This window comes from Hypomesus transpacificus, chromosome 14 (genome assembly GCF_021917145.1).
Source record: "Hypomesus transpacificus isolate Combined female chromosome 14, fHypTra1, whole genome shotgun sequence".
In the NCBI taxonomy this organism is placed as follows: Eukaryota; Metazoa; Chordata; class Actinopteri; order Osmeriformes; family Osmeridae; genus Hypomesus; species Hypomesus transpacificus.
The window spans coordinates 14,489,695-14,515,332 of NC_061073.1; the positions used below are offsets into that span (position 1 = coordinate 14,489,695).

Here is a 25,638-nt window from a genome sequence, read left to right on the forward strand (position 1 = left end):
GTGGCCTTTCATGAACCTTACCAACTAACCAACATGTTTTGGGTTTAGTGTCACTTGAAGAACCGCCATCATATCCAGATCTGACTAAACAATGTCATTATTGAGAACCACTTGTTCAGGGCAGATCATCTCCTTTTCTCATAAAACTCAGCAACCCAAAAAAACTGATGGAAACTGAGGAACGTGTTGTGAGGGAGCAGTGTTGAACAGTCAAGACTGTGATATCATGGCTTTGTGTGAAGTGGCCCTCAGCTCACTTTGACCTGAAATTTGACTGAGCATTACAGAGTAGTTTACAGTGTTTACTTATAGCTATGAGTTTGATGTTAACTCACAACTCGGAGAGTACAGGCGACCCAGATTATAGATCCTCAACCTCAGTCCCCTAATATGGGGAAACCCCTAACCCTGGGGAAACAAAAACACTTCTCTCCACTAGCACTCATTCTCTTTTCTCTCTCATTAGGTTATTGATTGTGTTTGAAACGTACATAAAGTGGGTATGAAGCGTCTGTATGAATGTTTCTACTGTCTATACATATATTTACAGTACACACTACATCTTGTACGCAATACAGGAGTAAGCTCAGACCAAGGACAGTTCACTGGAATCTCTATACCTTTCTCCAAAGTCATTATCAGTAGAAAATCTAATCAGCCGTTTGCCGATATTACACCAAATCTCAGCCCAAACAATTCACCTACATCACAGCTATTTTGCACCCTGCTGTGTCTTTTTAAATGTGTGTGCGTGTGTGTGTTTGTGTGCATTACCCTACCAGCCATGCATTAAAACATGTGAACCGCAGTAGTAGGAATATCTTTTTGAGACCTAAGAGGATGACTTTTTAAATTAACAGGTGCCCAGCCTCTTAGTTCTGCAACTGTATCATAGAAAAGTCAAAGAAACAGGCAACAAATCCATCAAGAAGATGGGAAATAAACAATTGGACAGACAAAGTAAAATATGTAGCATACTGTAGAACTGAAATGACAATCCCAGTTTTAGAGTTACACGGGGTATTTTACAATGGACAGAAAAAGATCCACCACCTCTCTCTGGTGGTGAAGTAGATGAACATACAGCCGCGATCGAGAGAAGGGGGTTGTCAAGGCAACACATCCTCTTTCCTGCCTACTCCAAGTAGATGTCTTCGGTCGGGCAGGCGTACTCCAGGTGCTCCTGGTAATACTCCTGGAAGGCCCGTCTGGAGAGAAGGACACAGTGTCACGTGAGGGACATACCATGGAACGATCAAACAAAGAAAAGAGACAAATCTACAATGTGGAAAAGAATGCGTCATCATGGTGAGATTCAGACTTTTCTCAGCCCTGTTCTGTAGACAGTGAATCATTAGAATCTTTAATAATTCAGACCCTGTGGGCCTGATTCCAACAAGATTAACAAATCACACTTAGAAGTCATTATCAATGTCCTTTCCCCTTCTCTCGGTCTCTCTCTCGGTCTCTCTCTCGGTCTCTCTCTCTCGGTCTCTCTCTCGGTCTCTCTCTCGGTCTCTCTCTCTCGGTCTCTCTCTCGGTCTCTCTCTCGGTCTCTCTCTCGGTCTCTCTCTCTCTCGGTCTCTCTCTCGGTCTCTCTCTCGGTCTCTCTCTCTCTCTCTTTCGTTAAACAAGACAACTATAGAAGAATGTTAATATCTCTGATGGGCTTTAAGAGAGCACGGGGACAGAGCTGATGTTTGGGTGAGCTGTGGACTCACCCCACACACTCGGCCACACGCCTCATGGACTCCTGGGAGACGAACACGTGACAGGCGAATCTGTTCAGCATGGGGTGCTTCGTGATGAACCCAAAGTAGCTGAGGGGAACAGGGGAAAGGAAAAGGTGCATGTGACAATACTGTAGGGAATCACGTTCACTAACAGAATGTGTTCATGGGGACGTACCAGTTGTTCTTGGGATGGCACCCGCAGAAGGAAATGTTCTTCATCTGGAAGAAGTGACTGCACCTGTCGAACTGAGGGCGACAGGGGGGGGCGGGGTCAGACTCCTTCACCTTCCCTCTACATAACATCCAGGCCTTTTCTATTGGCTCCACCGTTCCACGTTCATGCCTCACCTCATCCATGGTGTCGTATTCATCCTCCAGACTCATGACCAGCTTGACCCCTTGCAGGCTGATCTCCAGCTCACACAGGGAGGGGGGCCGCACATGCACCGTCCGCTTCCGGGATACTGCAATCTGACAGACAGAGAGAGACAGAGAGAGAGAGAGAGAGAGAGAGAGAGAGAGAGAGAGAGAGAGAGAGAGAGAGAGAGAGAGAGAGAGAGAGAGAGAGATGCAATGGAGTCATGCACACTTTCATTCGCTGGAGCCCCCCCAAAAGTTTCATTTGCCCCCCCAAAATATATAAAAAAATATATATATTAATTTAAAAAAATCTTCAAATTTTAAATCTAAACGTGTTCATTTCTCTGCCTAAAACCCACTACAGGACACTATTTAAAAGGATATAACATTTGTTCTGGGGTAACATGCCCCCAGACCCCCCTAGTTTTGCTGGGTCCCAGGAAAAATAATAGGTTTTATCTGGGGGCTTAGCCCCCCCAAAAGTGGGAACCTAGATTCGCCCCTGCATTCGCGATAATAGTGCATGTGCCTTACTCATCACTTCCTGTTGGGCTTACCTTTTGCATGGCGGCACAGAGGATGCCGTTACCTTGGTGATAGGGTACCTCCACAGAACCCAGGAACTGGACGGTGAAACTCTCCATCCACGCAGGGTTCCTCTTCACTCCTACAGGAAATACATACACAGGATGTGACATCACACGGGAGCACAAATGACCTATTGGAGAATACAAGTCTTCTTAAACACCAGTGACCTTGATGCCTCCACTTACCGACAATTTCCTTGGATTGGCCTATGACCTCATGAGCGTAGAAGGCGGGAAATATGCCCCTCTCTCCTGTGCGCATGTTATAACCTCTGTACCAGTAGTCATCCTCCTCTTCCTCGACGTAGAGAGGGTCGTCCACATCCAGCTCCAGCTCATCTGCATGTCTGGGGATGAACCTGCGGGGAGCAGCAGGGAGGGGCAGCACAGTTCAGGAACCCCTAGGTGCTTTTTAAATACTGCATCCTACTGAGCCGCCATGATCACAGCAGAAAGATCCTTGTTAGTGTAATGGCGGGCCACTGGGGCTGGCGGCTCTTGTTAATGTGCACAGGAAGAGTCTGCTGAGGGATCAGGTGACTCCCAGAGGACTGACCGTCAGCTGATGAAATAACAGATACATTGTGCCATGAGGAGATAGAGAAGAAGAAAGAGAAGACATCCTATGCGGCAAGATTGAGGGTGACACAATCCAGTAAAAGTAATATAGAAGTATGCTTAACGGAGGAGAGATTTTACGGCGACACATACACAATTGCCATGTTATTGAACAAAGGGCATGTGCGTACACACATATTAGACATGTAGTGACAGGTGTGATTATCGCTGGTCCCTCTGTGCCAGGGCTGTTGGCCCAGCTGTAGCTACGACACCTGGCTTCCCCTCTCTCTCCGTCTCTCTCCCTTCTCTGTAGCTCCCTCCCCCTCCCTCCCCCTCCCTCCCCCCTCTCCCCTCTCCCTCTCCACCACTTGTGACTCACCAGCCACATCTCTCCTGCAGTGCACCCCCAACCCTGAGCTCTTCAGGGAATATCATATTTCACAGTGGATTGAGTTTGCTCTTTCATTTGGCATGCTGCATTTCTCTCTAATCCTAGTTCATACTGGGCCTTGTCTTTTACTTGAATCAAGTCTCTCTCTCACCTGTACACGGCCCTGTGTGTCTGGTCCCTCTCCTCTCCGCTGATTGTACAGGAGAACAGCCCAAAAGACTCTGTACCTACAGAGATGAACACACACACACACACCATAATGAGGTCACCGATACTGATGCTGCAAATGTTGTTCATATTCTATCATTGCTGTTTCCAAACCTTCCCAAATGAAAAACTACAAACCTATTCTTGACTGGATAGACTTCTAATTGAACAAAATGATGATTCATCAGCTATGTGAATCACCATGGGGAACATTGGTTGAGAATAGATCTACTAAGGAGTGCAGTCCTTCAACATTCACAGTCTCATCTGGAGCTACAGCACAGTGAGATCGTTCAGCTGACTTCACTAATGGAGAAAGCCATTAGGGTTGATGATGCCTGCCAGCATCCTTCAGATGCCTGTGGATGATGTCATCTCATTGCAGGGAACTCGGGATACGTTAATACTGGTATTCTACTTATAGCTCTTTCGATAACACATATTTTTACACCATACTGGTGACACCCAAAGCTTTATGTTCCAACAGGAATTCTTGGGTTGGAACATCTTTCACTGAAAGCCCCTTGGTTGGGAGTAGTGTTATTCCAGGATTCTTTTTAGGGCAAAATGTTCCACATAACACCCAGAAGGACACCCTCATGGTGATAAACCAAATAACTGTCTCTACCGTATAGTCCTGGCACCCTCTTTACTTGCACAGTTGAAGCAGTAGCACTCGTATTTTTCTGTTGACTTACTGGAGGAGCGCGAGGTGCTGTTGACAAACACGTTGAGGAACTTCTTGGAGAAGGGTATGTCTGCCTCGGGGGAGGAGTCTTCTGAGGAGCTGAATTCCGGCCGCACGCCCACGTCGCACTGCCCGTAGCCCACCTGTCCCGTGCCTAGGGGGTCGTCGTCGCACAGTGTGGAGAGCTCGCTGTCGTCACTCAACACAGAGGTGCACCTGGGAACGTCCCACACGCAAAACAATCGTGTGAAAGGCATTACGTTCAGATGTTAAATCATTTGTGAATGACTCATTCACTCATTCATGCATTAATTCATGCATATCGACCCAGATGCCTCCCCTGCATACCTCCTGAGGCTGACCAGCTCCAGTGTGGTGTTCTCGTCCACCACCAGGGTGTACTTCATTGAGTCGTAGGCCAGGCCGTCGTCGTCCTGCTGCAGCCTCCCTACCTGCAGGGGGAGCTCCCGCTCGCAAAGGGGGAGGTCCCGCACGCTCTCGTCAATGGGCGGGGAGCTGTCCAGATACAGGTCGCTTCCTCCGTAGGACGATTTCTTCCTCAAGCTTCCCGAGAAAGGCGAGTCGTCCTCCTCCTCCACCCCTTCCCCCTCCTCCTCCTCCTCCTCCTCGTTGTCCGTGGAGTAGGTGAGACTGAAACAGCGGTTGGTTTGGGCGGTGGGGATATCCAGGGTCAAACTGTGTTTGACCTCGGTGATGCGCTCCAGAGAGGCCGTGGAGCGGCCGCAGGGCTTGGCCTCGGTCTCCCGGCCCTCGTCCTTGTCGCTGGCCACACTTTCGGTCAGGCTGGGAGACTCCAGATCCTTCCTCCCCTCCAGCATCGTCAGGTCGTTATCCGGCTCCCCGGCCTCCTTCTCCTCCCGTCTCTGGCTGTTTTTAGCGGCCTGAGCGCTGACGCCCTTCTCGGGGCGGCGGGCTGTGTGGCCGTGGTTCGGGCTGTGGACGTAGCGCTCCACGACGACAGGGCTGAGGGTGTGGAACGTGGCACTGCCCACGTGCATAGTGGGGCTGAGCTTCTCGTCGCTCCTCACCGACTGCCTTTTAGGAGGCTTGGCACTCTTCTCTCCCTCCTCCCTTTCCTCCCCTCCCCATCGTCGGCCTTTCCCCTCCTTCCCCTTCTCCTCAGATCCCTTCGTCTGGGTCGGCCGCCCCAGCTCTTGCTCCGGAGGCGCTTCGGCGAAGGCGTCCGTCTCGATGTCTGAGGAAGGAGAGATGGTGTCGGTGACGGACGCAGACCTCTTGAAGCACTCCTCGGGGCAGCTGATTGGATAAGAGCCTTCCGAGATCATCTTGTTGACCAGATTGCTCAGCAGCCACGGTGAGTCAGAGTTCTCGCTCAGCTCGTCCTCGCTCTCTGACTCAGACTCTCCCTCGCTGTTTCCGTCGTACTCGTCGGCCGTGGGCATGAGCCGCGGCCCCACGGGCAGGTAGAAGGAGCGCTTGAAGCTCTCCAGACTGTGGTCAGGCTCGATCTGCAGGACCATCTGTCTGGAGTGGCTGTCCTCGCAGTGCTGGGCCGGGGGAAGGGTCTCATCCGGGTCGGCCAGGTGCTCGTAGGGGAGGTCGTCGTCCACGCTGTGGAGGCCCATCAGAGCCAGCCCGTCGTCGTACATCTCCGGAGGGGGGATGGGGGAGTCGGCGGTGGAGGGAGTGGCCATGATGGGCGATGGGAGGGCGGACGGGGAGGGGAGGGGAGATCCATCTTTGATAGGGTCGCGCTGACCTAGGAGCAGAGACGCCTTCAATCCCACAATGCCGCTGTCTTGCTCCAGCTCCGTGTCGGGGTCCAGTTCCTGGTCGGAGGTGGGCGAGCTGGCTTCCTCGATGGAGTTGGTGAGGTGTGAGGAGCGCCCGCTGCTGCTGTCGTCGCTGGTCAGGTCCAGCTCCGTCTCCGAGATGGAGGAGATCATGTTGGAGACCAGGGGACCCCCGCACGCAAACGCCGCCTCCAGCTCCCCCTCGATATCTGAGTCTGACCCTGGAGAGCTCAGGTCCTGGTCCGGATCTGACATGGTGTAGCAACGCTTGGCGTTCATGTCTGCTATTCCCGGGTCTGAGGACGGAGAGGTGGAGTCGTTGGCGGCCATTTCATTGGCTGGGCCATGGCGGTCGGAGCCATTGGATTGGTCGAGAGCATTTGAACGGTTGGAGTAACTTTTAAACGAGGCGGACTCGGATGGCTCAATGGAAGGGAATTCCACATATTGGTTCTCTTTGCACACCATGTCGTATGTCTCCTTGCACATAAACTCCACCTCAATGTCCTTCTCCAGCTCCTCCTCAGACAGGGGCGTGTCAGAGCCGTCGCCCCCGATGGGAGCCGTGGAGGATAGGCACCGGCTGGTCCCATCGGGGTCTGGGTCATTCTCCAGCTCTCGGTCCAGGCCAGACTCGCTGGTGACTGTGTATGTGTCGTTGGCGCGTCGGGAGGACTGGCATGAGTGTTTGTGGTTGTGGTCGCTGTTGAGATCGTGGTCGACCTCTGTATCGGAACACTGGGAGTGTTCGTCCACGGAGGGCACTCTGGAGGTCTGGAGAAGGGCCTGCTCTGGAGAATTCCCTGAGGGTTGAGACTTATGCTGGCCAAAAGACCCTGCAGAGGAGAGGAAGGAGAGAGGAGGGAGAGAGAAAGAAAGGGAAGAAGGTTAAGGAGGGGATGATTGTATGGAAGGATAAGATACACCAAGTATGTGAGCAGTCAGTGCATGGACAGCAGTGTTTAACAGTCACCAGAGGGGAGATGTCAATGACTAGAAACATATAGTTAATACAGAGGATTCAGCAAATCATCCTGCGCGTTTGCACCAAATAGTTCATCACAAAGGAGTTTCTTAAATACTTTGTCGAGCACTGTTGCTGAAGTCTGCTGAACTCTGAATGTACAGATCTGAAAGTGACGACGGGACTTCACGGCACATCAAATCACGGTACATCATGTCACGTCACGTCACGACACTCATGTTCATGGGATGAGTTTGGAACCCTGACTTCCAGCGTAACATCGGCCATTTTGTTACCGTATTCCGGCCTCTCTCGTCTGTTGCCCTCCATGTCGCAGAGAAGGGGCCTGCGGGGGGACTGGGGGTGCCCGCCCTCCCCTGCCTGTTTGGGGGGAGTACCTTTGCTCTGGGAACCTGGAACCTGGGAGGTTAGTGCGACTGGGCATTGGCCCGTCACATGGTTGCCGTCCTCAAGACATGAGTGAGTCGGAGACAGACGGCCTGCAAGGCAAACATGTGACAGTGAACCACCTTTACAACTGACACGCAACAAGCCAAAAGCTATTAAGCGAACAATACATTGAGGACATTGAATCAAATTGAGGGCTGCGTGGTTTTGTTGTTCTCACCCTGTGAAGCTGGGTTGCGCAGAGAGTCTTGCCAGCTTCCCTTCTTTGGGGACAAACTGCTGTTGTTGTTCAGGGAATCCTAGGGGAAAACATGGCGAGTCAGAGTTTTGGTGTTGAATAATATCAATGGATCTGTGTCTGGATTTTAATTTGGACGTGTGTAAATGTGTAAGTGTGCGTGCGTGTGTGCACTACACACCTGTGAGACAGCGGTGGTGAGGTTGAGAGTGGTCGGTCGGCTCGTCAGCGTTCCCAGGGTAGGGGAGGTCAACGGGGAGGGAGGATCCTCGGGGTCGACCTCCTCGTCCTCCTCCTCGTCCTCATCCTCATCGTCAATCATCTCAAACTCCTGGAAGTCGTCCTGGAAGGAGCACATCTGGTGGTGCATCTCGCTCTTCTCAAGGATCAGACAGTCCTGAAGACAAAGAGAGGAAATGATTAATGAAGATAGGCTTCCGAGAAGAGAGAGAACGTTCTCTCCCAATGGAGTCTTTTGCCAGATTGCTGGGGCTCACCGCAGATCTGTCATCCTTACCTCTGACAGGAGAAAAGGAACATTTCAGCAACTCCTCTGTCTAGCACACATCCGATTCCAGAATAACCCAGAATATTGCCACTTTCAGAGGGACAAAACACTAGGAAGCTGACTTCATACACAATCATGCACTTTTCCTTGACCACACACAGCACACTGCTGAGGATCCTACACACATCCCAATACCACGGTAGGATGGGACTCAGGTGACTGGTCAACTCCACAACAGAGTGCACATTAACAGTCATGGAAATCTGCTAATGTCCTTTTTATTTGTGTAAGTGTGTGTGTGGGTGTGTATGTGCGTGTACGTGTGTGTGTGTAGTATGCTAGTGTTTTTTTATGATACCAGACAAGATGGATAAAAGCACATTAATGTGGTGCTTTAATCCAGCTCCAAAGCACTTACTATTGATTAGAAGTAGCATTACACTGTACAGTATCTCAGTACAAAGTTGTGCCATGGAATATACTGTAAATAATCTAGGTCCTTCCCGCACAGTGTCAGTCTGTCTTGCTGTGTGTCCCATTTGAGGGAAACCCTCTCATGGAATCTCTGTCTATTAATCTCTGTTTTCAAGAACGTGAACAAACACCAGTAGTTTCATTCCTCTCCACACTTCCCCTGAACCCTATATTGAGTTTGACAGTGAAAGCACTTGGTTGCATCTGTTCTATCCACTTTGCATTTGGCCAGTGCAGCAGTTTCCTATCTCCTTTTCAAAAGGATGTATTTTAATGGGAGGCATCAAAGCAAAGCCTCTCATCTCCTGCGGCTCGCAGGACTGCTGACGCCCCGTCAACCCCTCACATTACCACAGAAACATGAGTCGACACCCAATACACCGCCAAGAAGTTACAGTACATTCCCAGTCAGATCCACAGAAAGATGTGTGTTTCATATGAAGGTTGGATTGCACATCAATCACCCCACAGACGTTTGCGTTGAATCAATCATACTCTGGTGACAGCAATATTTCTCAATTTAACAACATTGCAATCACATATATCTTTATGGTGTAAACATCACGAGGTCGATAGCTGTACTGATGAAGGTTTGCGTGCGTTGCAAGGCATCTTGCTCTTGGGGAACAGCAGCAGGCAACCCTGGGAGAGAGTAAGCAGCTATAAATGTGAGTCGCCTCTGAGAAAGGATCGATCCTTGGGTCTCAGGTTCCCAAGGACACCCCATCCTGCCTGGCCAGCCCTGACACGCACACCTCCCCTTCTGCTGACTTAGAGGCCAAACAGGGCCGTGTTGTGAATGAGCTTACCCCACACCCGCTGTCACCGACATGAGAGTTTGTGGCAGCGGCCGACGTTTTTCACTTGTGAAAATGCCAGCAAACATTCACCCAATAACCCCGTTGAAGTTCTTAAAGTCATCCGGCTCATCTGTTTCTGAGCCAAAGTGCTTACTCAGCAGCCCGCTGACCCTGAACACAGACGCTCTGGTGGGACGGGTTGTAAGACGAGGACTGTGAAGTGTCTTTGATGTGTAATTAGAGGGAGTGGAGGCTGGTTGGGCGTCACTGACGCTCCAGCAGCCTAGCTCTTTGAGAGACGAGCAGGCTCACTGTGCTGCACAGCAGAGGACGGAGACGGCAGCTCATCGATGATTCCCACGCCTCAGCAGAGAGACAGGAGCAGAGCCGGGGGGAGCAGAGCGCAGTCCAGGACAGGACAGGATGGCTAACTGAGAAAGAGCAAGGAGACCAGAACGTAGCTGTCGTGGAGGAGGTGCTAAGGGTGAGGGGCAGCCTGACGACAGTCCACGTCATCTAAGATCTAATACTTCCGAAGGTTGAGAGAAAAAAGGACTCAGAGATTGACAGAGCAAGAGAGTTAGAGGAAAGGACAGCGTCAGGACTAACCGGCGATGACAGACAGCAGTCCACTGACATGAGTTTGAACCCAGACAAGCTAAGGCTTCACCCATTTAAAGGACATACGGAAAGCCCAACTAGATATCTTACCTGCCACTACACAAAGAAACGTCTCACTGTATCCCCATGAATCGTAATGTGCACGTTTACATTATGAGGGAGGCGACTACAGGAGCTGCCCCAGTGTGTCTCTCTGTGGTGTTGGTCTGTGGTGTTGGTGCAGGCTGCTGGATGCCTGCAGATTGGAGCAAGTCCTCGTATCAGGGCAAGCATGACTAGACACATAATACTCACTGGTGCATTTCAGAGTCCGTTTGAACTCCAATCCATAGGGAATGGACGGCCTGTTCCTGATCTTATCGACTGCTGACACTTTCTGTATGTTTCTCTCTTACAGTGATCAATATTTTCAACCAAGAGATAAGAAACTGGGATTTGTCTTTTTTTTGTTGTGATGTTGCAGTTATATTTTGTGAATGGCAAGGATATCTAACATAGCTCATATGCAGGCCTATTAAATCAATCAACGGTGTCTGTGATTTACGAAGGCGACATCCTGCTGATGGTGATTGATAGCCTGGGGTATTTATTGGTGATGTCATTCCCATCCTGTAAACCTACACACGTTTAACTCCCAGCAAGCACCAGGGGTGAGGCATGGCCTATCAATGTGCGACAGCCTGAATAATACATGTGTGGAGGCCGCTCAATCAGTGTTGGGTAGGAGGAGAGGCCGACGTGGCTAGAAGAGAGAGAGGGGAAAGGAGGAAAGAGAAAGTGAGAAGTACAAGAGGGCTGGGAGACAAATGTAGAGGGGCTGGCAGAGAGGAGAAGTGACAGAGATGTGAGGGAACTCCTTGTATCTGACAGGATAGTGTGCATGGTGAGATTCAGTGATTGTCTGCTTCAGGGGCGGCGCCAGAGAATTTGGAATGCAGGTGCTGAGGAAGTGCTAGATCATTGACTGGCGGAGCTGCGCAATTATATATCAGATGTACGTCAGGAGTCAGGTGGCTGAGCGGTTAGGGAATCGGGCTAGTAATCTGAAGGTCGCCAGTTCGATTCCTGGCCGTGTCAAATGACGTCGTGTCCAGGGGCAAGGCACTTCACCCTACTTGCCTCGGGGGAATGTCCCTGTACTTACTGTAAGTCGCTCTAGATAAGAGCGTCTGCTTTAATGATTAAATGCAAAAAGATATATATATATTCGATATCTAAATACTATTAATAAAAGATCAATATTTTTGGGGGTGCTTTGGTCTTTCTTGGGGGTGCTGAAGCACCTGCTAGCCCCTCCCTAGCGCCGCCCATGGTATGCTTGCTAACTGTAGACTGGTCAAACAAAACAAAAAAGCAAGACAGATTGACACACAATCTGTGTTTTTCTGCAAACTCCCTTTTATACACTCCCACAGGCACTCCCATAGGGTCCTCTGGGACTGTCTGTCCATGCCTTGTGATCCAGTGTGCCTGCATCATGTCAATGATGGGGAATGCGAGCTGGAAGCAACCTCATTTAAGAGTGACACCATCTCTGCTGTGCGCCCACACAACTGAGCAGTCAGAAAGGGGAGGGGGGGGGGGGGGTGTCAATGTGGGACAGGAATATATGGAATCGAAAACGTTTTATTGACACATAGCCAGATAGCTATGATATCTGTAGTGGGTTTGGCAGTTTATTTTGGATTCATTTTGCAGATCGACACCAGGATGCTAACTCCCCTATCCCCCCTATCCCCGATCCCCCCCCCCCCCCTTGGCCCTTCCCCGACAACAACATTCTCTCTGCGAACAGAGAGCACAAGAGAGAGATGGGGAAACCTGAGCTCACTCTGCAGGACGGGGGAGGGAAAGAGAGAGACAGTACGAGCAAGAGAGTAAGAGAGAGGGGAGGGGAATGGAATAAGGCAGGAGGGAGGGACATTGACTCTGCATAGCAGCAAACTGCACTGGTCACCCCCCCCCACCCTCTCTGCTGCAGCCATGGCCCTGAGCCACAACCATAAAACATTCACATCCCACTGGAGAAACAGAGGGGGAGAGACAGAAAGACAGACGAAGAGACAGCAAAAGACAGAGTTAACAGAGCAAAGAGAGAAGGAAAAGATAGGAAATAAACAGGTACATGGAGAATAAAAATGGTGATTATGTGAGAGTTGCTGTGCATGTTTGATCTGTATTTTGCTGTGTTGTGAAGGTCTGCTTGATTTCACTTCATACAGCTGACTAAATGGGAATATCAAAGCAGCCTCACCCGTCCCATCTGCAAGAGTGAATCTAAGTAACCCAATTAAACAAAGCTTAGTGATGGGGGCTCCATGTTATCTGTCGTATGTTGTGGAGCTGGTGTTAATCAGGCTGGAGGGTAGGTTAGAGTCCTGGCCAATAATATAATGACTCCATCCCTAGCCAGCCTGGTAGAGACAAAGGCTGCAAGGTTACACAGATACAGCTTACATAACAGCCACATGCAAATTGGCACTTAACTCTTATAAGGCTCCAGAGGGGGTGCACCCAAATATTATCTCCCTCTCCCTCTCCCTCTCCCACTCCCCCTCCCTCTCCCTCTCCCTCTCCCTCTCCCTCTCCCTCTCCCTCTCCCTCTCCCTCTCCCTCTCCCTCTCCCTCTCCCTCTCCCCCTCCCTCTCCCTCTCCCTCTCTCTCGCATTTTCATTTCTCTCTCTCTAATTCATTCTTTCTCTCAGTCGCTCGCTCTCTTTCTTTGTCGCTTGCTCTCTCAATCTCTCACTCTTCCTCTCATTCTCACTCTCTTGCTCTCTTTGACCCTGTCTCTTGCTTCTTTTCAACCTGCTTCAACAAGCTGCTATTTGGCAACTGTCAGTCAACAGCAGACCAGCCTGGGTTACTGCTTATTAATAATATAGCATGAGTGATGACAGTAGATAAATAATGATGACAAACAGGCTGTAGATACATTGCAGTCAATATGGTTGTTGTAGTAATAGTGAGTCTCACCTTCTCATAAGGGTCTGAGTCATAGTTGAGTCCAATACCACAGTCATCTGTGATTTCAGAGAGATCTTCATCATCAAACTCCTCGAGACTGATATCATGGGATGGCCTGAAAACATAAACACACACAATGTAAATGCAGTTTACTGTATTCAGTGTTCCAGACACGGTCATACATGTACATAAAGGTTTCCACCGGGCGTCCACCCTCCAGGAGGGTGATTGTTTCACACTCATCATTGCCCACACAGTGTGCTCCAGCCCTGGGGACAACTGCTCTGCGCTAGAGCCTGTCATTATCTCTCTGGGTCTCCACCAGACTCAAGGCCACACGCTCTTCTGCTGTAGTGGTGTGAGTTTCAGGCTGCTCCTGAGGCAGGCAGGAGAGGGGCCGACCATGACCAGCTCTGACCTCTCGAGACGAACGCCTGCCTCACACACACACACACACAACGCTGAGGCAGTCTATAATCCAACACTGCAGCATATCTCTCAAAGGGAGGGCGACGCCATACGAAGAGGCCCTGTTTAGAACCACAGCACATGCGAGGCACAGAGGCCGTTTTCATGAGCCCGAAACGTCCCGTTTCCCTTAATCTCGTCTGCGGTACATTTGTTTCAGCAGGGCCTCTCCACTGCTGCTTCTCAGATGGTGTGAAGCTCAGAGGGAAATGCTGCATTGCAGCTTTTCTAGTGAGGACAGGACACCCAGATTCTAGTATACAGTAGATGGTATAGAGACAAGGAGGGAAAATGAGAAAGAGAGAAAGAGAGAGAGAGAGAGAGAGAGAGAGAGAGAGAGAGAGAGAGATTACACCATATTAAACCAAAAATCACAGAATCAGCTACTAGATCACATTAATGTATAAGATACAGAGTGCAAAATCAAGTCAAATGTTTTATGTTTAAATCTAGTGTGTATTGACGTGTTCACAAAGCATGAACGTACATGAGTTACCTAAAAGCATAGGCATAGGCATAGAGATTCCCAATCTACTGTAAATAAAGTGTAAGAGTGCTTTTATGTGGCTGAGTGGGTAGCAATGTGGATTTTAGATACCTTTATCCAAATTTGGAACGTTCCATTCTCAAGCACACTGATAGCCTTGACCTTTGTATGAGGTTGAAAGCGCAAACAACTTTGTTTCCTACTTAACAGAGAATGGCTATAGATCCTTTCCAGTGGCATTTACAGAATGGAAATATCTTGACTCTATGACAAGTCCTAGATTTTGTAAGAATATTTCTTGTTTTAACTCCTGACCAGTACATTTGAATGTCACTCTTCGCTGGTGGTTGCCAGAAAAATTGACTGAGGTCTAGCCAAGATCAGTCAAAAAACACCCAAAAAACTGCTTTCAAGCTGTAAAAAACACATCATCGTGTTATAGCCCAATTGCTTGATTACAATAAGTGTCTTGGAGGTGTACAATAAGTGTCTTGGAGGTGTTTAGTGAACCCTATCTGGACATACCATATAGGAGGGCTGGATAGGGGTGGGAACCAGTGGCCTCAGTCTGCCTGGAGGATGGAGAGTGTGGAGGAGGAGGGAAAATGAGGGTGACCTCCAATGAGCTGATATGATCCTGCTGATATGATAATCAAAACGATACGACGCGATAAGGGTGTCTGGCTTGTTGTAGCCTATATAAGACCGGGGGAGCCGTAGCCAACTTGTGTCCAGCATACAGTGTAGTGTGTTGACCAGCGATCATGAAGTTCCTCATCGTTGTCCTGGCGTGTGCCGTTGTCGCCGAGGGAATAGTCAGGTACGCTGCCCTCGTCTATCCGTGTCTCTTTCTGTGTTTCTCTCTCTCTCACTCGATTCCCAAACTCTCTAGGGGAAGCGTTCCAGTTATACCGGGAGCCCGCGTCGACGAAATCCTGCTCGGCATTCTCAGTCACATGAAGAGCAGCTACTTTGAGTGTGTTTGTGTGTGACCTATTTTTTCAGAGTTCCTCTGGTGAAGCACAAGTCTATCCGTCAGGCTCTACGGGAGAAGGGCGTCCACCTGCCTTACCAGGACCCTGCTGTGAAATACCAACCGACTGAGTTTGCACGCGGCTCCACTGCAATGTACATTAACAACTATGCTGATGTAAGGCCAACTCAACTCATTCAAATATGGACTAGCCTTGCACTAAGTGACCAGGTTCGATGCTAACTATACCCTTCTACAGGGAATATAACTATACCCTTCCTGGTAACTGTGTCCTCTAGACCACCTACTATGGAGCCATTACCATTGGCACGCCACCCCAGTCCTTCCAGGTGCTGTTTGACACTGGCTCTGCAAACCTGTGGGTAGATTCTATCTACTGCAACACCCAGGCCTGCAGTGAGTCTATCTCCAGGGGCTCTACAACATTAACAAGCTTTGCAATAATGGCTCAAGCCGTTCAGATCACCATTTCATTAAGTATTTTCCATTTCATACCTGTCTCCTTTTAAGTGTAATGTGAAGAATGCACAGAAACTCTATTCAAAATGACAACCATGACAATGCTGCTATTGCGATTCAATGAATTTCAATTCAATATATGTCACTGAGGCCCCCGTTTTTATATGATGCATTGATTTGATCTAAAGCAGTCAAATGCTCTGCCACTGAACTACACTTTTCCTTTTTGATCATTTCTAGATACACACACAAAGTTCAATCCCCAGGCCTCTTCTACTTACTCTGCCAACGGACAGACCTTCTACCTGCCCTACGGAGCAGGGAGCCTCAACGGGGTGTTTGCATACGACACTGTCAATGTAAGTCCGACTGTTTTTAGGATATCTCAATGGCAATGTGAGTCCGACTGTTGTTAGGATATCCCACTGTCAATGTAAGTCCGACTGTTGTTAGTATATCTCACCCTCAATGTAAGTCCGACTGTTGTTAGGATATCCCACTGTCAATGTAAGTCCGACTGTTGTTTGGAAGAGAAGAAAGGTGGAAGTAATGAGCTGTAACCCTTTTGGTAATATGAACTCTGTAGGTTGGTGGGATTGTCATCAACAACCAGGAAATTGGACTAAGCACTAATGAGCCAGGTCAGAACTTTGTTGTGGCTAAGTTTGACGGCATCTTGGGTCTATCCTACCCTACCATCTCTGCTGGAAGGGAGACCCCTGTCATGGACAACATGATGTCCCAGCGTCTCCTGCAGGCAGACATCTTTGCCTTCTACATGACCGGGTATGACTACCTCTGACCTACATAAACCAACCCTACTAGTACAACACTAGCCTACTCAAACAATACTAACTTACTCAAGCACACCATCTGAAAAACACCTTTAATTATTTTTTTTGGACACAAGCCAATGCCAGACTAGTACATTACTTGTACAGTACCATTCCAACAGCATGTAGTCTATCGGTACGCACAGTGGCATAGTGACCAGATTAGGTTGGGTATTAGCTGTGTTGGGTTTCAAATTGCAGTGGCGGGCAGCAGGGCAGTGAGCTGTCGTTCGGAGGAGTAGACAACACCAAGTATTCAGGCCAGATCTACTGGACTCCCGTTACCTCCCAGACCTACTGGCAGATTGGTGTTGCTGGGTAAGAGCCAAAACCCTACAAAACACAAACAACAGACTATGCAAATGATTCACACGACAGGTGTCTCAATGTTACACGATAACTTGAGCTACGGTATCTCAAAAGTCAATGTTATTTGGAATAATAAGTCATCGAATAAGCCACGTTACTGTGGTGAGTTGTCTATTCAGTCCATTTTGGATGAGAATCAGTCCCCGGGCATCTTATGAGTCGTCCGTTTGTGTTCTCTGTTAGGTTCGGGATTAACGGCCGGGAGACGGGCTGGTGCAGTCAGGGCTGTCAGGCTATCGTGGACACGGGCACCTCCATGCTCACCGCCCCTAGTTCGCTCATGGGAGGCATCATGCAGTCCATCGGAGCCCAGAGGGACCAGTATGGACAGGTGAGCCGCACAGCTGCGGACAGGGCGCAATGCTCCAGTCTGTACCAACAGGATGTACCGAAAGACTAATGTAGGGGTCAACTAAACCAATCTCTGTTTAACACAAAAACAGAGGGAATGGAAGTGCAGTAAATATATCAAAATATATATCAAGCAATTGCAAAGTTAAACTACATATTGTGCAATGCATGACGGAAGGTCCATGTGCACATCATATTGTCATCTTCCTCCATCTCTCTCAGTTCCTCATGCCTCTCTCTGTGTTATGCTTGTTTGTTGCTCCAGTACGTTGTGGACTGCAGCCAGGCCAGCAACCTTCCAACCTTGTCCTTTACTATCAGCGGGGTTTCCTTCCCTCTGCCTCCCTCAGCCTACATTCAACAGGTAGGTCAGTGTGTGTGTGTGTGTGTGTGTGTGTTTGTGTGTGGGCATGAGAGCGTGTGTATGGGAATAGGAGCTTGTCAGAGCATTAGAACGTGTCGGCATAATATCATGTGTGTGTCTAGCAACAACGTCTGTTTCTCCATGCAGCAGAACCAGGAGTGCGTCGTGGCCATCACCCCCACTTACCTGCCCTCACAGAACGGACAGCCTCTGTGGATCTTTGGAGACGTGTTCCTCAGGTCATACTACTCAGTCTACGACCGCGCCTACAACCGCGTGGGCTTTGCCACCGCCGCCTAAACATGGCACATGTAACGTGACCGAAAATCAACAGGATGATGACCGCTAACCTGCTGCAATGCTCCAGTGTTCCATACAGAGTTGTATGTCCTGTGTACAGTACATGGCTCTGAATGGTCTGTAACACTACTCACACATGTTAAACTGCTGTTTCATTGAGAACCTCTGCATGGTAAAAGCTACTGGGGATCATGTCTTGGGCTTGCTTAAACAGACTTTTTCGTGATCAATTGTTGTTTCCTGTCATATCAACATACCACTAAGTTGTTGTAATGAAAACAACTGAATCATGAAAACCAATTCTTTACGTAATCAAAAGGTTCAATCTTCTAAGAATGTGATTTTTAAATTCTGCTTCTACAGCAATGATGGTTAGAAGATTTGCTCTTTTCAAAATAAATTCTCCATTACATATCTGTGTATGTCTGTGTGTGTCTATTTGTGTGTTCCTAACTGCACAATTACACAGTTCTAGGAGTGAAAGTATGTTTGCAAATATGTTTGTGTCTGTCTGTCTGTCTGTCTGTCTGTCTTTGCATGTGTCTGTGCATGTGTCTGTGTGTGTGTTTGTCTGATTAGAGCATCAACTCATTAGTGAAATGGATTCTTGGGAGGGATACATTTTTGCTACAACACAGAATTGGCGCTCTGCTCCCTAAGCTTATTAAAGTGCTGCACACAAACACATACACACACACACACAAACACACACACACACACACACAAACACATACACATACACACACACACACAAACAAATACACACACACATTAACAAAACAAAAGTTACACATGATCCAACCATAGATCATGGCATTTAAACCAAATAAGCAGTCAAGCATAAAGCTGTCACACCATCAAGCATCTCTCTTGTATTCATTTTCCTGCTCTGCATGTATAGGATTTGATGGTTGAATCAAAATTAATTAACTAAAGTGTCCGAGAAATCATGTACTAGACATGGATAGGCTTGATGTATTCACCCCAGACAGGCTGTACGAATGTATCTTGGGGTTCTATAATACAAAACTCAATAACGTTGAAAGCAGTATTGGGTTACAGTAGTCAATACTGAGGAGAGTGGAGAGCCATATGGGGCATTTCAGGGAAGGATGGAGTAGGAAGAATGAGGTCACACATGGACTCATCCCCCCCCCCCACCCCGTCTCTAAGCTATCACTGGAGTGAATGTGTGTGTGTATGTGTGTATGTGTGTGTGTGTTTGTGTGTGTGTGTGTGTGTGTGTGCGTGTGTGCAAAATCACCACAGCTGGCTCTCCATGGTCATCTCCATGGCAGCTGTCAACACAACAGGGGAATAAAGACTGTCTGACAAAAAAAAAGCATTCTGAAGTGCCCGCAGTCTTTCTGTGAAGGTGTTTCCTCTGGAGGTTGCCTCTGTGTCTACAGGCTCCATTTTGTTGCTTTGCCTGTCTGCACAGTTTGCTGTAGCCTGGCTATTGTGGCATACTATCATCTGTCCCCATTTTCCCTAAACGGCAAGACCTGCAAAATGTGTCACAGTAAAACCTCAAAAACCACCCCCACCCTCTCCCTCTCCCTCTCCCTCTCCCTCTCCCTCTCCCTCTCCCTCTCCCTCTCCCTCTCCCTCTCCCTCTCTCCCTCTCTCTCTCTCAGCGTTGTAGTGACTAGCCCATGTGTAATATGTGTCCCCCTCCCTGCTCAGCCAGTGGAACGGTGACAGGGCCTGCATCTGCAGTCATCCACTGCATGTGATCCTGCATAAATAATGAGAGCTGAGAGAAAGCTGAGGGCTTAGTAGGACAGAGAAGGAAGTGGAGTTGCTGTTTCAACTAACACCAGGTTTCACACCAAACTTGTAGGCAGTGGCACAGCTGGGTGTCCTGGTAGTGTGCTTTCACTACCCATAATAGGCACAGAAATAAGGATGGAAACCCCAGCCCAAATGCTGGCCTGGTTGCCATTAACAAGTTAGTTTGACATTTCGCATCGTTGTGTTCCATAACTACTGTTCCGCTAGTCACTGAGACATTTTAGGACAATAACACAATCAAAAAGTTTCCCTTAAGTCCCAAAATTGCTGTTCTCCAATCACTTTTGAACATGTTTAGGAGGTGAGCGAGCAGATCGACACGTCAGGAAAACATAACAATTTTGGAGTATGTGGCAGCATGCTCAATACTACTGCTGCTCATAGTGTTCCATCCGTTTTATTGTGGCCAGATCCGATTTGGCCTGTGGCACAGAGGCCTGTTTATCAAATCTCTGTCAGAGCTCTACAGCCATTGCTTGAGTCTGTATCAACAAAGCACAGCCATCTGCCTCTTTTTTTTTTTACTTCTCTTTATTTCCGTCGGTCTGTTCTCCCTCGCTCTTTATTCTCCCTTTCTCTCTCCCCAATTTCTCTCTTTATCTGTTTCTCACTGCTGTCATTTTCCTGTTTACCCTTCAGTCTCTCTCCCTCCACCTTCCACTCTTTCTCTCTTTTGGGCAAACACCTGTACCAGACCTTAGCATCATCTACTGTGTCTGATGAGGTCAGTCAGGCCCAGAGAACAGTTAACTCCACAATGATGTTGTAGTGTGGTTTGCACGGTTAAGATTAGCAATACTTAGTTTATAATAAAGTATAGTCGTTCTTGGGGGCACCACCTCTGATTCGTGAAAGGGACAGAGGAAACCTTGTTTAATAATATTGAATAATAGCACTCATAATAATCAGTCTAATCATAAGTAGGGAATTCTATGAAAGTAGAGCAGATCATATAACGTGAGAGATACGCGAGTATTATACACAATGATTTATTTAAGAGAATGTAATTATAGTGAACACATACCAGATAAGTTATGGGTTAGTTGGGCTAAAGCAGTACAGTAGGCCTAAATTCTAATGAGAGCGCACTACACAATGGCTGCGTAGAGCGCGTGTGGAGGGGAGGGGAGAGAGAGAGTGAGGAAGAGGTACAGAGGAAGAGGCTTCTGTAGTAACAATGGACGATCAATAGCAACTGATCTAACGATGGTCAAGTTAAATCATTTGTAAAATACAATCAAACATCGACAATTCAATCACAACATGCCAATATGTCACAAGTAAGAAATATTGCAAATCGCAGTTACTTTTGTCGGTTTGAAGAACGGAGTCAATGGTTCGTTATATCCAACGAATAGGAAACGGAATCTCTCGTCAAAGTTCCGGGCGCAAAGTGAATGTGCAGGTTATGAGGTAAAGGTTAGAGAGTGACGCGTTCACCCCAAGTTAATCCTACGAACAAGCGGGGGTGATTGTAAGTTCGGCGATTTTATACTCCAAAGAACAGGGGGTCATCCGTGTGAAGGTGACCTCTCTCATTGGTCAGTTACTTCCACCTGGGCGTCGTCTTGAGATCTGCCCAGAGGTGTGAAGTGGCTGATAGTTTAAATTCCATTATCTCAAATGTCCATGAAATGCTTAAACTTCAGAATAGAGCAATACAACGTTCATAACTGGTTTTGTTAGTATGATACAATTATTTTGATATCAAGATTGACTGATTTAACTATATCTGAAGGGGAGTTATAATCCAACATCAATTAAACACGTTCTAGGTAAATGAGAAAACACACATTATAACACATCGACTACTGTCATTGAATTAGTGTCCATGAGCCATGTAGTCCTTGAGAAATATGTTTGTAACTCCACGAAAGAAAGTTCTCCCTTATACTCCATTGTCTGATACTGTGTGACCATGTGGTCTCTGTTCCTGACCCCATGCTGGGTCAGGGCTTTTGAAGCATCTTCTGGGAGATAAGGACAAAAGGGGGAAGGACCCTTCCCCCTTTTCGGGGGTAGGGGAAAGGTGTGGATGGTACCAAGCTTTGTCTGTTGACTCTCTGCTACAATGTCATCTTGGGCTCATTGGTCCGAATTCAGCCTGCCTGAGCAAACAGCACTGGGCTGCGAAAACTGCCCCCGAGAAGGGCTCTTGTTCAATTCTCGCTCTCTTTTTCTTTAGGCCCATGTAAAAGCTCTTACCCCATACACACACACGTACACACACACACACACAGACACTAACCAAACCTGAGGCTGCCACTGATAACTATCAATGTCACTCTTCTATTCCACCCCCTTCCGTAGTTTGTGAGCTTAGGCTGTGACAACCACCTGAACCAGTCACCCGTCATCCCAATGACCCCTTCGCAGTCACACACACACACAAATGAGAACATGAGTCACCAATCATAGTGGTTGTCTCGCCCTTACAGAAACAGGTTCAAAGCATGTTTGAATGATCCTGTGTTTGTGGAGGAAACGTTGTGTTCAGTAGTTCAATCAGCTGATCAGAATCATGTTGGTTTAAGAGAGAGAGAAATAAAGATGGGTCCTTAAACTAAAATGAATCTGTGTTTGATTTAAGCCTCTTACTCAATGGTGCTGCCCCCCCCCTCCCCCCCCCCCCCCCCCCCCCCCGCCTCTCCATCCCAAGCTTCAAAGGAACATAATGTAAACTGGAGCATCAATATAGAAATTGTCACCAAGTGGAGGGGTGGAGTCAGAAACAGCCTGCTGCCAAAACACTCTGTCCAATCAGAAACAAACCACTATGCCAAATGAGAATACTGAGATGGAGAGAGAGAAATAGACAGAGAGAGATTCGACTATAAACAATAAATAAAAACACCAGTGTGGACAAATACCGTTTTTCTATTCTATTTCACGCGAGGCAAAACGTTCCCGAGAAACAATCAACCATGCAAATCATAGTCAGTCCTCACCTATTTCGGAACATTTCCACAGGTGTTCTGTATGCATATGTGAAAATGTATTCCCATGTAGGCTCTATTCAAGATCAGCGAGCAGGTATGGTGAACCAGGTTCCTCCTCCTAACCCAGGTGAGGAACTTCCCTCCAGCTACTAGGAGTGTTCTGTCACCGTGCAGAGTGAATATGAAGCACAAGCTCCCCAGAGGCTTATATTTATACCAAGGGGAATCATTTTAAGGTTACATAAAGCAGATTACCGCACAAACACACTGGCATACAGCTGTTCAGTCCCACAGAGAGACACACACGACAACACACTTAAGAACTCATTATGAGCGGATAGAATAACGCGGACACACGTTTTCCTATAAATTGATATGGGTGTTTTAGTGTTTCATTCACTCATGCATTCACTTTCACTCACTCAATCACTCCATCACTCACTCACCAACTTACTCATCTGCATGGCATTACAGTACTTTGACTGGAACCACATTGCGACTTCTTAGAGAGCAGTGTACATCCAGTATACTGCTGCAAGAGCAGGATTATCATTCCTGCCAGACAATGTCACTCCCGTTGGATCAGCTAACCTAGATGGAATGCACTGCCATGAGTTGTTGACAGTTGATTTAATACTATATGGATCTGAAATAACAACACACATGTATTTCTGAAATGTAATGTTTCTTGTCTCAAATCTGTTTACACTGGATATTTCCTTTTGAAGTATAGTAGATTATAATGATGTTTATAGAGGGTATATATATGTGACACAGAATAAACACAATAAGAAATGTCAGGTCTTTCTTTTTGCTTCTTTATCTCCTTGCCTCCCTTACTCCTTTGTTTATCCTTTTCAAGGTCATTCTGAATGTTCCTGTGCTTGTCATTAAGGCTAATAGAGAAGGAGTGGACTGGGCTTGGTTACCTCACTGGTAATGAGATGTACTTTTTCTAGCATTCAGCAGTTCTGCTGGGGACTGGGTTTAAGGGGCCACAGGAAGCACTGGATTGGGCCTTGGGAGAGCAAAGCTCCTCTTCCCTGTGCTCCAGTCGTCACTCTTCCAGAAGCAAATGGGTCACTCGGTTCTTTCCACTTACCCTGACTTTCTCAGAACCCCATACCTTTCTTTGTATCATTTGGAATGTCTCATTAAAATACACATGGTGCAGCGAGGTGTATTCAAATAATTATGGTCACGTGTCTTAGGACTGATAAATTGATTGATAAATACCGTACTTCTGTGGAGTTTTTCATGACAAATCAGATGCATACATTTCTTAACTTTAGATATACTGTATTTATAATACTATACTATGTCGAAATATACGTATATCAACTATCTTTAAAACAGTTTGAAGCATGTCTGTCAGTCATTTAACAAAAGATTATTCACTCACATAGATAATCCAATGAAAGACAAGCCAATGTGAGCCAATGTGATATTACCTAGAATAGAATAATCTGCCTTTCAACCTTTTAGCAAACATGCAGGAATCATGTATCATAATGGAAGTTGTAGTAATTGTAGTCTTAACCTATCTAAATGATCCGAATAAAGTGGTGCCTTAAGACCAGTAAGCTTAGTCACCTGCATTCGACTGTTTTAGCATATCAAACAGTGAAACCGGCTAAAATAGCAACGTGTGCCTGTTTGGATTGAGGATCTGCGTTTAGATATGCAATACATGCTTTGACAGCTACAGCTCAGGAACCAGCTCTGGTTTGTGTTTGTCTCAACAGGGCGTGGGCCTTGCTCTCTCTCCTTCTCTGGGGTAATTGAATCGGGGAAAATGCGGCAAGCAGGCAAACAGCGTGACAGTAAAAATCAATTGTTTGTCCCCCCAGTGAACATTTGTCCTCTTATTTTAAAAGGTAACGCATTTCAAGGGTAAATAATTTTGACGAGCACGGAGGCCTACAGACCTAGACAAAAACAAAACACAAGCTTCCTCAGAATCAATCGGTGCTTGCGCACTGCGCGTTGTGGCTGAAACGTAGTAGCAAACAGGGTGTTGTAACTGTATGTCTATGGCTTGTAAAACTGTGTAAAAAATGATAACAAATAAGCAGTTGCCACATTCTGTTTGATGCGTGCTCTGTCCACTTATCTCCAATATCAACGCTGAAACAACCCTGTTCCCGCGGCTCCCATCATATGTGGTGACGATGAGTAATCTTACCTGCAACCGGGAGGAGAGAGTGAATGGAACGTGGAAAGGGAAAACATCTCAGCCCTGTCCGCCATCTTCTTCCAGAAACGACTCAATGTGATTGCGGAGAAATACTAAAGGAGTGCAGTCCATTCACGGCCGCGTAGGGCAACAGACGGACGCAATCACGGACAAATTCTCTCTTCCTCCCCCTATCCTACGGGCAGATGCGCCTGGCCACGACCTATTGGCAAGTCAGATAAGCGTAATCAGCACCATCAAATCTGTAGAGCAATCCAATCTAGGGGGAAAAGGTAACCGACCAGAAGGAGAAAACGGTGCGGTAAATTTGTTTTTATGTCTCTACAGATACATCCAGGATAGTAGGCCTATACACCCGCAGTCCGACAGCTGCCTCGCTTAATGCATTCTGTTGATGCTGCCTATGACACGAAGCGGCGACTGGCCAGCGGTGCAAAGTGGGCGGGGGGGGGGGGGGGGGGGGGGGGGTTGGGGGTGGAGGGTGGAGGGAGTATACGTAGAGTTAGTGACAGGGGAGCACTTGCTAACCTTGCGAACCATAACTAAAAGTTTTTAAATGCATTGTCGTGATATTTGTCAACTCTTATGAAGATTACAGATAACAAGTTCCACAGCAACTAAAACAAGGAGTGCGATTAGAGAACTGTCTTGTTTTGACAATCTTGGAATTTCCTCAATGTAACTGCCACATCATGGGGTTTATATGATCACAGCTGAACTGAATGAATCTCATTATGTTTCAACATTGTAATTTTTCAAGGTGACCGACATATCTCAAGGAAGAATCTTATGTTACCACCA

At 47.5% G+C, this 25,638-nt stretch overlaps 2 protein-coding genes across 3 annotated transcripts; one reads left to right on the forward strand and one right to left on the reverse strand.

The window, feature by feature from the left end:
• mapk8ip2 (mitogen-activated protein kinase 8 interacting protein 2) lies at positions 1-25,224 on the reverse strand. The gene is made up of 14 exons (XM_047034447.1): positions 24,826-25,224; positions 13,292-13,397; positions 8,094-8,309; positions 7,895-7,973; positions 7,665-7,766; positions 4,876-7,138; positions 4,538-4,743; positions 3,784-3,859; positions 2,867-3,039; positions 2,651-2,760; positions 2,082-2,204; positions 1,909-1,979; positions 1,722-1,820; positions 1-1,208 (listed from the first exon to the last, which is right to left on the reverse strand). The coding sequence occupies exons 1-14, from the start codon at positions 24,888-24,890 to the stop codon at positions 1,136-1,138; spliced, it is 3,762 nt and encodes a 1,253-aa protein (XP_046890403.1). The 5' UTR covers positions 24,891-25,224; the 3' UTR covers positions 1-1,135.
• LOC124476977 (gastricsin-like) lies at positions 14,957-18,327 on the forward strand. Of its 2 annotated transcripts, none has more exons than XM_047034453.1 (9): positions 14,957-15,057; positions 15,243-15,387; positions 15,510-15,627; positions 15,931-16,049; positions 16,277-16,476; positions 16,725-16,841; positions 17,076-17,223; positions 17,509-17,607; positions 17,755-18,327. In XM_047034453.1, the coding sequence occupies exons 1-9, from the start codon at positions 15,002-15,004 to the stop codon at positions 17,905-17,907; spliced, it is 1,155 nt and encodes a 384-aa protein (XP_046890409.1). In that variant the 5' UTR covers positions 14,957-15,001; the 3' UTR covers positions 17,908-18,327. The 2 variants fall into 2 exon arrangements, with proteins under 2 accessions (XP_046890409.1, XP_046890410.1); XM_047034454.1 differs by having other exon boundaries at positions 17,758-18,327.
• Positions 25,225-25,638: the final 414 nt, after the last annotated feature.